A 14,483-nucleotide genomic window follows, 5' to 3' on the forward strand; every position below is an offset into this window, starting at 1 on the left:
TAAAACTTGTCTTTACTACTTCAGAATTTAGTAAATTTCAAAAGTTAGTAACTGAAACCTTTTAAAAGAGCGGACAGTAGCATTTTAGTTTGAGTTTTCACCACTGAACTCCTAGCTTTAAAAAATCCTAAAGGTTACAACATAAAAATGTCTCCCAGAGCTTAAGCAGAACTCTTTCACAAAGTCCCACTTGAAAAGATGACATATGTTCTCTAGTTAAAAAAAACCAAACGGTCTTAAAAATACAACTGGCTTGCAACTGAGTAGTACCCTTCAAACTATGATCCTGTGATTTAAGATAGAAGACCTTTTGAACTGTTTTAAAACTTCTAAATTTCTCTTTACTGTTTCTCCTTCATGCCTGGCTTGATGAGGCAGTCAGCATCAGGTAAGAAAGTTTATTCTGAGGTTCAACGATCTGATTGTTAGCCTTTTCTCAGCTCTTCTGAATTTGTGAAAATACAGTGTTACCTGTTAAGATTCTGTAAAACTGTATGTTGACCAGTAGACATATAGTTTGTCTTTAAAATGCTAAATTCTTTAGGGAAGAGAAGGTATATGATTGAACACATCATTAAGATTCTGCTCTTGGTTCAGCTGGCTTTTGAAGGGATAATGATGACCTAAATTTTGGTCATATAATGCTATTAACCCTTTGAAATATCCTAAAGACCACGTGAATGTGCTGTAGTGAAAACTGGGTTGAAGCTGCAGTCATCTAGACAACGTGACCTGGATTTGAGAATTCAAAGCAAAACAAATGGGTTTACCAGACCTGGTTTTTTGTCAGTTGTGCTTTTTTTCACAGATGTGATCAGATTTGAGATTCTTGCAAAACAGTAAGAAACAGGTTCATTTAAATGTCACTTGCTGGAGTGACAGAAATCTAGTTCTCTTCACTTGGAGGACCAGACCCAAAATTGAAAGCCTTTAACCGATACTGACGCTTTGTACAAAAGAGAATAGAAGTTAACAGACTCTGGGATGCAAGTCCATACTCTGTTCAAGAGAAAAGGGTTGTTTTCCTTCAGGGAAAAGGAAAGAGTGGAACTAGGGCATGGAGATGTGTGTTTGGGTTAGGTCCACACATCTGCATTCCAAGTCCTTAATCGAATTTCCCATTGTCTTGATATGCTGGCTACATGAATGGCAAATCTTGGCATAATGCTTTAGTTCGTGCAAATGACACAATGACAGCAAGAATCTCAAGTCTGTCTTAAAAAGTGTCAGATGAGCTTCAATGTAAGGTGATTCATCAGTTGCAAAATCTAAGCTATTACCTGCACAATGGTAAACATAGAATTGGTAGTTACAAACCAGGAAAGGTATTTTCAAGTTGGTTTTGAGAGTCCTCTGACATCACTGGCTTAGCACACAGTAGCAGCCAAATTGGACAAGGCAATGTTGGGCATCAATAGGAAGTATATTAAAAAACAAATAAAGGGGTTTGTATTGTCACTTGGTATCTAGATGGATGTAGAGAGTTTGAAGAAGGTCTGTAGGGAAGTTAAAAGGCAACTGAAATGATGTGTCATCTTGATCACTGCCTGTCCCTGAGGCTAAAAAGGAATGGAATTCCTCTGTTTTAGAGAGAGGGCTGAGGGAGGCATTGTGACATAAAGTTCAGAAGCATGACCACAGAACTGCTCTTCACCACTTGTCCCTGTGTTAATGAATTTGGGGGCAGTTAGTTACTTAAAATGAGTAGGAGATTAGTTTAAAACAAATGAATTTCTGGAACTTACTGCCACAGGAAGCTGTGGAGGTATACAGCAAATAAAAATCATCAGTCATGGACAGCTGGTCTATAAATGTATGCTGAAGCAACTAGAAAGAGACTGCACTTACATTTGCTACAACTGCTCCTGGACAAGTGCATAGGGGCTTGGTAATATCAAAGTTCTGTTGTCACTGCTGGAGACATATTGGGCTGGTGGACCAACAGGACAGTAATGTTCCTGCCTTGAAAAAAGATACTGCTTTTTCTGTTAAAGTGCAGAGCCTCACTTGCTAGACTGTAAAGTTATGTGAGAATGCAAAACTTCACTTAAGAAATCTCTTTTAGAGCCTTATGCTGCTGGCATTAGCCACTGCTGTGTAATTGCATTGGAGCACAGGCTGTCTGCAAGTTGTTTCAAATACTTTGAGAAGCCTTACAAAGCCTTTCTGTTGGAACAGAAATTATGAATAGTCAGGCTCCTTCAGAAATGCTCCTGAACAAATATTCTATTAAAGTGCCCCTGAACTATCTTCAACTCTGAAAGTACACCAAACTGGAAATAGTGCACAGCTGTTCCCACCTATTCTCTTGTATAATTTTAATTTCTTGAAGATTAGTTACTTTCATCAACACTGAAGTTTAAAAGTCAATGCAAAACAGATTTTACGTTCAGTTGAACAAACAAGTATTTTCAAGATTCCAATGATGCATTTCTAATTATAAAATAAAAGTAACATTCTGTTGGAAGTCTAGATTTTGTGACAGATAAGGACATTGAGTACTGACATTTAATGTAAAAGCATTTGTATTCAAATGACAGCATTTACATCTTTGAGAAATGCAACAACTTGGGCAGGTACAAAGTATCTCAGCTTCTCAAACTCAAAATGGCTACCATAAAGAGCAGTAACATGCATCCCACTGCCTGCCCAAAACAGGACCAACACTGAATTCAAAGCAGGTTGCTGAGGGCTTTGTCAGTTGGGTATTGAAACTTACTGACATAAAGAGTCCACAGTCTCTGAACAACCTATTCTCATTCTTAACTTGCCTTGTAGCAAATATTCTCCCTTCACATTCAAACACAACTTTGTGTTTTGTGTTATGATCAATGTCTCTTCTTCCACCATGCATTTCAGTAAAGAACCAGCTCTCTGTTGGCTTAAGGTATAAGCTCTGCCCCTTAACCCTTAAGTCTTGGTGCCTCTTGTTAATATTTTGTACTGAGGAAGGAGTGAGGTAGCAAGTGTGGAATAGGACAGATGCAGGCTAATAAGTGCCAGATAAGAATGCATTAACAAGAGGTACTTGCTGTGCCCCTGTCACTGCAGCCTAGTGTGCTGCTGAGCCTTTACCCCTGCCTGGGGACACTGTGCGGTCACGTTTAGCCTCCTGTGTGTGAGGCCCCCCATGTTCTCTTCAGCAGTGCTGCTCTCCAGCCTGTTGATCCCCGCAACACGAATTCTGTGCTGTAGTGTCTGTGATTCTGTCTGAGGTGGCCATGTCTCAAGCAGACAGAAGCTACTCTCTATACAGACAGAAGCTCTGTATACATGTCATTGTCCCGTATATCCTCTGCAGTACATTCATGTTTCTTCATAACAATCTGTTTCCCCTTGGATGCGAGGAGTACTTGGGGAAAAAAGGCAGGCAAGTGTGAAGCTGCAGATCAGAAGTGTTTCTGGAAGGTCACAGATTTGTTATTTTAATGAAAGGATGCACAGAGATAACGCAGTGTTTTCCCAGGCTTCCTTTAGGAACTGGCAAAGGCTGTGTCTATTCATGATTTTTTTCACCAACAGCCTTTTCCACAGACTCTCATTTGGAAAGGTTACTACCTAAAACCGTGAAACCATGATTTTGTCATGTTACCTAAATATATTCACCTAAAGGTATCACATTTAAGTCTTCAGGAAAACAGCTGAGGTAACTGGCTTGGCTTTCTGAGTGTTCAAAACAACTAACATTGAGTATCAGCTTCATAATTTCAGGTGAGCCAATGGCTCAACTGTGCAGACCTAAAAGCATATAATTTCTTACTCTAATATGAAGTTTGTAGTCACTTGTACAGTGGATCTTTTTTTATTTCCTGTGGTGAGGGTGGACAGAAAATGTTGGGTTTCTATGTTTTATTTTCTTAGTGACTAAAATTGATAGCTGTTTTGGAAAATTCATGTGGTAGCTCATCTGATCATATTCCAGGATATTCTCAGGGATAATATTTCTAAATAACACAAGAATGTCTGTATCAGGCTTTCTGTATCTAGGTATATAAGCTAGTAAAAATTACCTATTCCAGATACATATTACTGTCCAGTATCTAGTATTTGGCATAAGCTTAATTTGCTTTTATACAAGCAAAGACCTCATGAAACAACTGCAGCCTATGTGTATGTGAAGAAAATGCAAAAAACTAATGTCAGTGCACATCATATAAACAAGGTTTAGATCTCACAGCATGTATCCTAACAGGGATGTTCTGATATAACACTAAAAGCTGGAGCTTTTACATGCTGTTAACATGTGATTTAATGGCCGCTAGCGTAATTATGATTCTTGTGATCTTTTTTCAACTCCTTTTTTATTCTCATCTTCGCCACAAGCCCATGGTAAGTACAGAGATTCCTTCTTCCCCAAATAGACAGGTAAAAATCTCCCATTGGTGTTCAATACTAAGGACTTACATGCACTTCTTATTTATCCAAGTGAATATTGCTTCAGATTTCTGAAACATAAATAGATTTCTGTAAAGAAACTCTTCAGGCATTTTATTCTTTCTATTCTCCAGGTCTCTTGCTGTGAAAAGTTGCTTACAAAGTAGCACTTGGTGCATCTTCTGTTTAAAGATTTTAGAGTGACATTAGGAAGGTTCTGTAATCTATTTTTAGTATTTTTCTGCATCCTCAGGATTTTTTATCTTAATACTCTTATACTGTCAAACTGACCCTGAGTAGTTGCTACTAAAAGCTAATAGAAATGAAATTACAAAATAAACAAACACCACAAAACCAACCCACCTCTGGAATGTCTTCCATGGGTTAACAAGAGACTTCAGCACTTTAAGTTTTAGCTTTGAATAGCCTGCATGCGTGGTTGTAATAGTGTATCACTCCATAGTGCATTGAATTAAATATTATCTGTCTATGGTCTGATAGTAATTTTTGTCTTGTTTGATGTTCTCTTAAAATTGCAACTATAATTATCTATGCTGTATGAAGACATGTTTCATACTGCTTGATCTGAAATCTCATTGGATCTGAACTAGATAATTAAGACAATCTTGCAATGTAGACAGGACTGAACATATTCTCTGGGATTTTCTTCTGTGGCTATGTGAAACTGGCAATATCCCTCCTCTTTGGAACAGGGGGAGGGATTTCTCGAGTGAGAAGTCAGGTGACACAGGAGAGAATAGAGCTGTAAAAGTAAGATGTTAAAGGCCAAAAGTCCTGTCAAAACAAACAGGCCACTCTAGAAAACAGAAACCATCCTTGTGGGGATATTAAAGATGCAGTAAATAGAGGAATGTGTCATTACTGATTCTAGGTACCTTGATTATTAAGCCTTAAAACTGCAGCACTTCAAGTGATCATCAAACAATCTACTTCCAGATCTAGCATTTAATTTTATCCACTAAGAGTTCAATGATACGTTTCTTTAAAATGTGTATGGTTTTGGTTGTTTGGAGTTTTTTATTACCGGACTTGAGCTATGACTAACTGTAAATTTCCACTTTTTCAAACAGATCAAATGCCTAAAAGGCCAGAGAGACTTCTCAGACCAACCCACTTTTGATGGGATTCACATTGTCAACCATTTCACAGGAGACGATGAATCATTTCATTCTTCTGATGAAGATTTTATAACTAACTCCATACAGGAGAGTGGGGTGAACTTTCATCTACCCAGAAGGACTGGTCAGATGGCTTTGGATCACACACTTGTAGACAGCAGTGACAGTGATACTGAGGAAAGTGCCCTTCAGACTGGGAATTCAGACAAGATGGTTTCTAAGCAGAGAAGAATGGAATCTTATTCTACTACTGTGTGATTATCACTGTGACGAGCACTGAAGACTTTCCTATTTCTTTAAGGTTGAAACTGGCAGGTAACTGAAGCCATCCAGCAGTTCGCTTGGGCAACTATTGGATCTGGTCTGGCCTGTGATAAATATATAGATGTACTGTCTATCTGCCTTCTCTCTTTGCCAAATCTTGCTAATGACATACCATTGCCATAAAAAGGTTGGGAAGAAGTTGATGGATGACAGTTCTGACAGTATTACTGAATGTTCTTTGGTTTAGAAGCTGCAAATATATTATTTCTTTAGTGCATAAGAACCATTTTTGCTGTTCACAAACACGGGAATTATTTTCCTCAAAAGAAATTGCTTTTGTGCAATATTTTATGCTCTGAACAAAAGTGTATGTTTTACATTGTTATCCTTTTGTGATCAAGATGGACCCTAGTAAACCATCTGATCGTGACACACATATATATAAAATTACCTTATGCTTCTCAATTACTTTTGGTTTTTTACTAAAGTTATTGGATGCCCACAGAAGGCTTGAAAGAGAAGCCTCTATCTGTAGTACTTCATATATGCAAATAATGGTCACTAATGTCATAAAGGTGTTTTCACCACTTTCACTTAAATCTATGTGCATCTGCTTTTGATGTTGCTAAATAATAACTTGTCTGAAATATATTAATTACAATAATGTTTACTTTGTACATATTTATATATCTACACCAAGCTGAAAATGTACATTACACCATTTTATATGAGGAATGTAAATGTTGCAATATTACTGTCTCTGGTATTCTAACAGGAAAATGAATTCTGTATATACACACTAGAAGTGAATTACTAAATAAAGGCAAAACACTAACTTTACATTCAGTTTCAGCCTAGCTACACTAACAAGCTCATGTCAGAAATGCTTGTTCAAAACACTATTGACTGAAATCTTTTACCTTCATGTATATGTAATGAAAATAAATTTTTCATGATTTAACAAGGTTGCTGCATTTACTGTTTAGTCACTTCCAAGCTACAGTCCTTAGTTACCACATAGTCACTTGTGGCCTCTAAACGGGTTCAAATAAGGTGAAAAATTATTCAATTCTAATGAAGAGACATGGTCAATGCAGTGGAAAATATGTGAGTTCAGTCCTCTTACAGTTTATAATTGCAGATCTATGTAGGAAGTGAGCTACTGGTGCTGTCACCAAACAGCTGTGATTGAGCAAAGCAGGGAGAGCTGAGCTGAGCACTCTGCTGCCAGTCTCCTGAAAACTGAGATCCAGTAAAATGGCTTTACCTTCTTGAACAGAACAACATATTCTCCTATTGTCACATGAACACTTACTTGTCCTCTGAGACACATTCTAGTCAAGAATATTCTAAATATTCTGTTATTGCCATCTTACGTAATTAAGCAACCCTTAAGACTTCTTTTAGCAATGTTTGCAACTGTTCTTTTAATAAAGGGGAAAAAGTGCACAAGTTGGTACTGATAGGCAGCTTGTATGTTACCTCTTTTGCTACCCATAAGAAGCAGCATAGTTGTTTAAAACTGCAGAAGTGGGGAAGCATACTGCTGAGAGCATCTCCTAGTCCCATTCTTTTCCCTTTCTTTGGAATGTTATTTTAGAAAGAAACAGCACAAGTGAGGAGATTAACAAATGTTCAAAGAATGATAGAGGAGGTTGCATGGAAGTAGCATGCTCTGGGCCTCTCAACTGTAGTATCTGACCAGGTGCAATCTAATTTATATCTTAAAGCAGGTACGTGACAAATTCCAAATTACTGATATCTGCAGCTCCTAACTTGCTTCAGTATTTCTGCAAAATTTTCCCATATCCTACCACTGAATATGTTGTTCCCAGTATGGCCTGTGCGAATTGCCACCTCTGAGGTGAATTAGCTGACAGGTCCTTATCCCTGCTGAAAATTTTATGTGTGCAAAACCAAATTAGGAGCACTTTTGTTCACAAATGAGTAACAATTGTCTTTTTGCTTCCAATAAGCATCTGCTAACTTAAGTTTGCACCTGGATCATTGTCGCCCAAGAGGATAGGTGACAAATGTCTTGTTGCCTGTCATCAATACCAGCTGCAAGCCTCTCTTAAAGCTAATCTTCTGTAATAAGTGGCAGGCACAAAATTCAGTTGAAGAGCCATAAAAATCCTCTCTGTTTGAACAGTGAAGTGTTATGATTTTGCGATAACTGCCTTACTGTTCAAGTGATAGCAAATGAGATTAGCTGGCAAGGGTTATTTCCTGAACTTCTGTGGTCTTAAAGTATATAATAAATACTGATACTGAATAACAGCATAAATAAAAATATTAAGGGAAATGCAGATGTCGACCCAGCTACATTTCTTCTAGTGATAAAAATGAATCACTGGACATGCTGCAGTTTCAGAAGACTTGGCTATACACAGAGTATCCTAGGAAGACAGCCCAAGATGGGCTGCTCAGCATCATCCTGCTTTCTCTGCAATTCTCCTGGCAAAAAAAAAAGACACTAATCTCTTTGCTATGTGTATTATAATTTGAATATGCATGGGAATATTGTCAAGTTATTAACAGCGTAACAATATATTTGTCAATAAATAAAACATAGTAATTATGCTATATACCGTGATTTTCTAACAAACATTGCTGATTGCTTAGATTTGCTCTAAAATGCAGGCTGGAAAAGCTCAATGCAAACGCTAAAAGCATAAGGTTAAAAAAAGCACATAAACATGAAAACTCAACATTCTTGAATATGTAAGTGCTGCAGCTGAAAAGAGAGGTGAAATAGGGAAGGGGGATGCCTTGCTATATATGGGATTTATGTGTAAATTACATTTTGTGTAATTGTAAATTACAATTTTATGTAGTGAAAATGGTTCTGGTTTCCCCAATCTAATAATCAAATGCTTTCACTAATTAATTTGTATTTTCTTATTTCTCTACACTAGAAGAGTGAATATTTTAGATACTGATAGCATTTATGGTTAGACCTCTTCTTACTGAAGTAATTTCATATATTAGAAGTTTTTTAGTATTTGTGAAAAATCTGGAACATGACTATTTGGGAGAAAGTACACCTGCAAAGATAAGAAGCACGTATTACATTCACAGCTCAACAACTCTTTATTCTCATTGGTCACTCTTTTTTTAATGAAAAGCAGGCCTCATCTACGTACACTTCCACAAAGTACTACTGTCCATTAAACTCAATTTTCAACTGTATGTGCAATTTCCTGTATTAAATAAAATAAATCGCTATGAAAGTGATTAAAAGAAGCATTCGCAGAGGAGTCTGCATAAATCTAAAAAAAACTGTTGATCAGTACTCAACCCTCTTCTGGAACTGCAACACAGATGGAATTGCATGTTTTTCTGGAGTATTTAATGCAGTCACTGTTCTGTATCAGAAACTGTGTTAGTGACTTAGTGAAACTTGATGCTAATATATTTCTATTTTAAGCTAGAATGACTTAGAGATATGTTAGCATAAAATTATCCACATTTTATACAGGACATGCTGCTAATTCTCTTACCTGTTGAGGCTCCAAATAATGTAACTCATTTTGGGGGAAGATAGAGGATAATGCAAATCCCCTAGGAAAGCCATTAGGCTAGTCCTGGAGACTGACTAAAAGAAATCAACCTGTAAGATCTATGTGGAAACTATGGTTCAATCATGCACCAGCTACTAATTCTGTGTACTGAAAGAAGAGGAAAGCTGTGTATAATTAACAGATTTCTGGATTCAATTAAGTACATTTTTGTTCTGTGAAATCTTCTATCATTATAATTACATCAGCATATTTTCTGCAATTCTCTGAGGCTTTTGGTTGGTGATGGAGTTTTTTGGTTTGGGGTTGGGTTTTTTTATTGTGTTGTTTTTATGTTTTTTACAAACCAGTCAAAGACGTAAGAAGAATCAGTGAAAACATTTCCACAGTAGGCTTTAGAACCAGAAATTCTGAATAATAGGAAGTACAAAATAAATTGACTTTCAACATAACCTCTATACAGCATGGAATTTCAGCTTCAGAGCAGAGCAAACATGCTACACGTGCATGCCTACGCATGCCTGGGCACTGGCTGACTACTAAGATACAACCGCTAGATCTAAGATACAACAGCTGAACACTCTCCCTTTCCAGGAACTAAGGCCTTATTTCACAATTAGGAAAAACAGAAGCAGTGTGGCACGCTTAGAACTGTATACTACTGCCCAAGTGACTGAAATTTCTACGTTCGTTTCATCCCAGGCTTCAACACCACAGCATACTGTCACTTTCCCTCCCCAGTTTGCGCTTACAGGGATCATTACTTTTCTAATCTGCTCTGAGAGCAGCAGAAGTTACTTTGCAATTTTTTTGATTGCTGGAAAAACCAATCAAAATCACTGATTAATTTGTCACATTTACATCATGTGTTTATGCCACAAGGAGAACCATAAAGAAGGTAGTGAACAAGATGCTGGAAGAAAAAATAAACAATAAGCATCATGTTAAAAATGGGGTTAAAAAAAAAAAGTTATAAAAAACACACTTCCCAACAGAATGCACACTGCTACAAGTTCTAGCAGCTTTTCATAGTGAAACTGTTCTGCATAACTGTGCTCCAAAGTTTTATCAGTTTAAAGTATACATGAATTCCCCCCCAAGTACCACTGTCTTTCCTGCTTTCTCACAATCCTGACTTCCACACACAAGAAACTCCTCCTCCCCATATGTACCAAGGAGCTAACCTGTCAAATCCTCTTCTTCAGATCCTTCCTCCTGTCGCAGTGTCTCATCACTTCTGGTCCAAGATCTCACCTGCAGCCTGTCACATTTGGCGTCTTACCTGATGTTGTCTCAGCTCCAAGGGTGACACCAGGCAGCTGTTGTGAACAGTGCGGTCAATTATTCTAAGAAGCTCTTCAGCTTTAAGCACGACTATAATACAATCCCACCCTACTTTAAACCCCTCCTCTTGTGTATTTCTTCCTCTCTTTTGCCACTATAGGGTACCAATCAAATACCATTGCATTCAACTGTATCTTAACAAATTTTTACGTTTAACCTGGAATACCGCACTCCCTTTGGGGGAAGCATTAGAGCAGCTCCGTTAAAACCCAGCCCTTCACTCCCCATGGATTACATCCTTCCGCCAACTCAGGGCCTGGGTTTTGGCTTTTCCTTCCTGGGACACAGAACACTTGGCATTGTCACTGTGCTCTTGCATGCCACACGATGACCACTGCACACGCAAGACCACCTCAAGGGTTACTGAGCTGCGGCACGCACGTCACACAGGAAACCAAGAATAAGAGCTGAGTCCCTTCACCTCTGTTCGGCGTGGTGTTACTGCAGTTAGCAGCTCCCCTCGGGGCGGGGAGAGCCCTGGCACGATGGCTGTGGGCGGCTCCCCTCAGGGCTCCCTCCCCTCAGGGCTCCCTCCCCTCAGGGCTCCCTCTCCTCAGGGCTGCGCGCGCGGGGCCGCCTCGCGCCGCCCGCCCGCGGGCATGTGGCACAGCGGCCCGCGCGCGCGAGGCGGTCGCGTGCCCGGCCCCCGTAAGGCCGGGCCGTGCGGGGTGTGCCGATGTGTGCAGGGTATGTGCGGGGTGTGCGGAGTGTGCCGGGGTGTGCGGGGTGTGCTGGTGCGTGCCCGCAAACACAGCCCCACCTGCCTGCATCCCCAGCACCGCTCGGTGCGCAACGCCGCGTTCCGCTTCCCTCTCCTCACCGGCGCCGTGAAACAAATGGCCGTCCAGCCGCGATCCTGGGAAGGCAGGGTCCATTCCAGGCACGAACTAGTATTGCAAATCAGTATTGCAAATCATCGGTTTCATACCGTTTCCCCTCTAATTGTTTGAGAAAGCTGACGCCCTAGAGCCAGAGGTCCGCTCCCGGTGCCCATGCAGCGAGAGATTGTATTGCTGGATGTGAAGCATTCGATTGGTGCACTCGTTTGATTTCTTTATTTCTGCTGAAGGATTTAACCCTATTAGGAAGCAGGTGAGGAAGGGCCGGCCGTCCGCAGGTGGGCCGAGCATAAGGGGCTGGCTGGGCGCGGTGCCTCCCGCAGGACAGCCCCGAGCGGAGCCGCTCGACGCCCGGCAGCGCGTCCCGCACCCCGCATCCTGGATGGTTGCGAGCATCCTATGCACGGAGACCACCGCGCCTTACAGCGTGCCGCAGCACCTGTATACATTTTGAATTTACATATACAAAAACGAATGTGTATTTTCTTGTAACCAGGTCAAAATTATTTATGAGCGTGTGACGGTTAGGACTTGGCTCGTTGCCAAATGCCTGAAAGTTACGACAGTAGCCCCCTTTTTTCCTCCTTTTTTCCCTTAAGTTAAAGGAAAAAGAAACTATAAAAATTAAAGAACTCAAAGTCAAGCTGCTTATATAAAAATATATCTATATTTACGTAAATTTTAATTATGTACAGTTAAGATGCTATATACACAGTAAAAGGGGATCCCCCCCCCAAAGGGATAGGGAAAGGGAAAAAAAAAAGGGACAAGAGGGAACAAAAGGAACACTGAACAGGTATACTAGATCAAACTCAAGAACTATACTAATAACTAACAAAACAGATCTCACCACGTCCCTTAGAACACCAGGATTGGCAGTCATGGCCAGCACTCTCCAAACCTCCACGTGGCAGGACAGTGGACTCTGCAGGCCTCAGCCTTAGATAAGCGAGACCAACGCAGGGACCCACTGTTCCCAAACCTCGCTGGAAGAGAAGAGAGAGAGGTCTCTAATCTCCAACTTATTTATACTCTGGTTTACGTAAAAATCGTATGGAATACTGGGTACTTGGCCACTTCCTTGGTTACAAACTGGTCACCAGGAAGGCCTAGACTAAAACCATCACAGAGCGCTAATACTAATTTAATGTGTTCTGTTGCGTTCATTACACCCAGTCAAAGCACCATGTAGTAAGGTACTCAAAAGGGTATGAGTTTATCATCTCATTTCAGAGGCAAACGAGAAAGACTGTTTCTCAAAAAGTCACAGTGAATCAACGAAGATGCATACACGAAATTAGAGTTGTTTAGTTATTTCTACTGATTCGAGCATAGATTTTTGAAGCTAAAGGCGTGAATGATTTTCAGAGTAATCAACCAAAGACGCAGCAAGGAGACCGCGGTACGCAGGTGCTGTAAGTAAAACTGCTGTGCCCAGCACCAGGAACTTTCCGGCAATAATGAAGGTGTTAAAGGGCGATATGTCAGTCGTGTTCTTCAGCTTCCTTTTGTGTCACACTAAAGCATCAGCAAAAGGTTGGACCGTTTTTCTCGTAGTAGTGTTTGCTTGCTTAGTTAGATTTTGGGAAGTCAGGTTAATCCTATGTTCCACAGGGGCTCAGTGACATCAAGTGACTAATGTTTCTGTGAATGCTTCGGGGGTGGTGGTGAAAAAAAAACATCTGCTCGCAAAGCCAGGATGCTCCAGGGCGTGAGGGAGGCTGAAGCTTGCTTCTGTCATGTCCGACTTCAGTCTCAGTCGTTTCTGAACGGAAAATGGTGTTAAACGTCGATTGGCTCACCGCAGAGCCGCACTTTGAGGGGCCCTACAGCCATCGAAACGATGCTGGTGACCTGAGATGCCTGATAGGGAAGCCCAGAACCACCTCAGAAAGATACCGGAGACCCGAGCTGGATTTGCTGGCTGCACTAGGAATCCGAGGCTAGACCTGGAAAACTATGTTTTGAGGTCGTGGGTGAGTGTGTAAAGCAAGGCGAGCCTTTTCTCTTTGCCGCCGGTGCCTGCCCCACGGATCCTCCCCGAGGCAGCACCTGAGCACGGACACGCAGGCAAGGACGGCAATCGCGTCCCTCCTGCCTGGCTCCGCTCCGCTTTCGCCTTCGTGTTTGAATCGCTGTCAAGCAAACAGTAGCGGGGGGAAGGGGGGGGGGCGGGGAGAGTGGGGTAGTGTGGTGGGGGATCTCGCCTACCCCTTCCATATTTAACCATTACCTAAATCCGAAGGGAAATGAGCAAACCTCTTAAGGTATTTTCAGCGCCGTTGGGCGTATTTATCCCAAAAGAGTTTTCCACAACAAGTTATTTCTAGTGTAGGGGAGGTCTCCGTCGCCCAAGGCCCGGCCTCAGCCCCGATTACCGCGCCACGCACGTCCCGATGGCGGCACGAGGTGCGTCCCCCGCTGCCGGGCCGGGGGAGGGATGCGGCGCTGAGCGGGCTCGGCAGGGCGGGCGCCGGCTGCCCCGTCTCCTGCCCTCTGCCTCTGCCCGCCAGAGTCAATCTGTGTTTTGAATCTGTGACTTGTTCTCGTTGCGGAAGTCGAAGGGGGATCCAAGAATAGTTCAGATAGATTTGTGTAATTTCTAGAGCAGAACCCCGAGAGAAATGAAACGCCCGATTCCAGAATGACACTTCCATGTCACTTTAGCGAGCCCTATGTGAGGTGGAACATGGTAAGACATTATCATTTAAGGAAAATAGAGAGAGAGAGAGAGAGAGAGGATGAGAACAGTACTGATTTGTGAACTTCTGGCTTTTTTAAAAACTTTTTTTTTTTTTTTTTTTTTTTGCAGAAGCTCCTAACTAACGCTCAGGAAGTGGAATTTGTGGTTTAGGGGGCCGAGCTCTAAAGGAGTCGAGAGAGAGAGAAAAAAAAAGCCAACTCAAGCACCATTGCTCCTTAAAGGGAGCAAAATTAAAGTCACCCAAACTATCAGGCTGCCGCGCGTACCCTGTTCGCAAGCCCAGCTTCCTTCGCCCCTC

At 41.3% G+C, this 14,483-nt stretch overlaps 1 protein-coding gene and 1 long non-coding RNA gene across 10 annotated transcripts in view; one reads left to right on the forward strand and one right to left on the reverse strand.

The window, feature by feature from the left end:
• The window catches only part of EVI5 (ecotropic viral integration site 5), a 77,990-nt gene extending 71,249 nt beyond the window's left edge, over positions 1–6,741 (forward strand). For 7 of the 9 annotated variants that reach the window (XM_027879991.1, XM_027879992.1, XM_027879993.1 and 4 more), the window contains one exon: positions 5,466–6,741. In XM_027879991.1, coding sequence (XP_027735792.1) covers positions 5,466–5,771 — 306 coding nt within the window. In that variant the 3' untranslated portion in view covers positions 5,772–6,741. Of the gene's footprint in view, positions 1–378; positions 389–4,323; positions 4,330–5,465 lie in introns of all 9 variants that reach the window. The other 2 variants (XM_027879997.1, XM_027879998.1) reach the window with 2 other exon arrangements.
• The window catches only part of LOC114055642, a 39,418-nt gene extending 28,264 nt beyond the window's left edge, over positions 1–11,154 (reverse strand). The window contains exons 1-3 of the long non-coding RNA XR_003570786.1: positions 11,064–11,154; positions 10,483–10,617; positions 9,281–9,371 (exon numbers count right to left, since the gene is read on the reverse strand). This is a non-coding gene — a long non-coding RNA (uncharacterized LOC114055642). The remainder of the gene's footprint in view (positions 1–9,280; positions 9,372–10,482; positions 10,618–11,063) is intronic.
• Positions 11,155–14,483: the final 3,329 nt, after the last annotated feature.

Source organism: Empidonax traillii, unplaced genomic scaffold (assembly GCF_003031625.1).
Source record: "Empidonax traillii isolate 1590-97213 ecotype Southwest subspecies unplaced genomic scaffold, ASM303162v1 scaffold62:size2133460, whole genome shotgun sequence".
NCBI classification, from domain to species: Eukaryota; Metazoa; Chordata; class Aves; order Passeriformes; family Tyrannidae; genus Empidonax; species Empidonax traillii.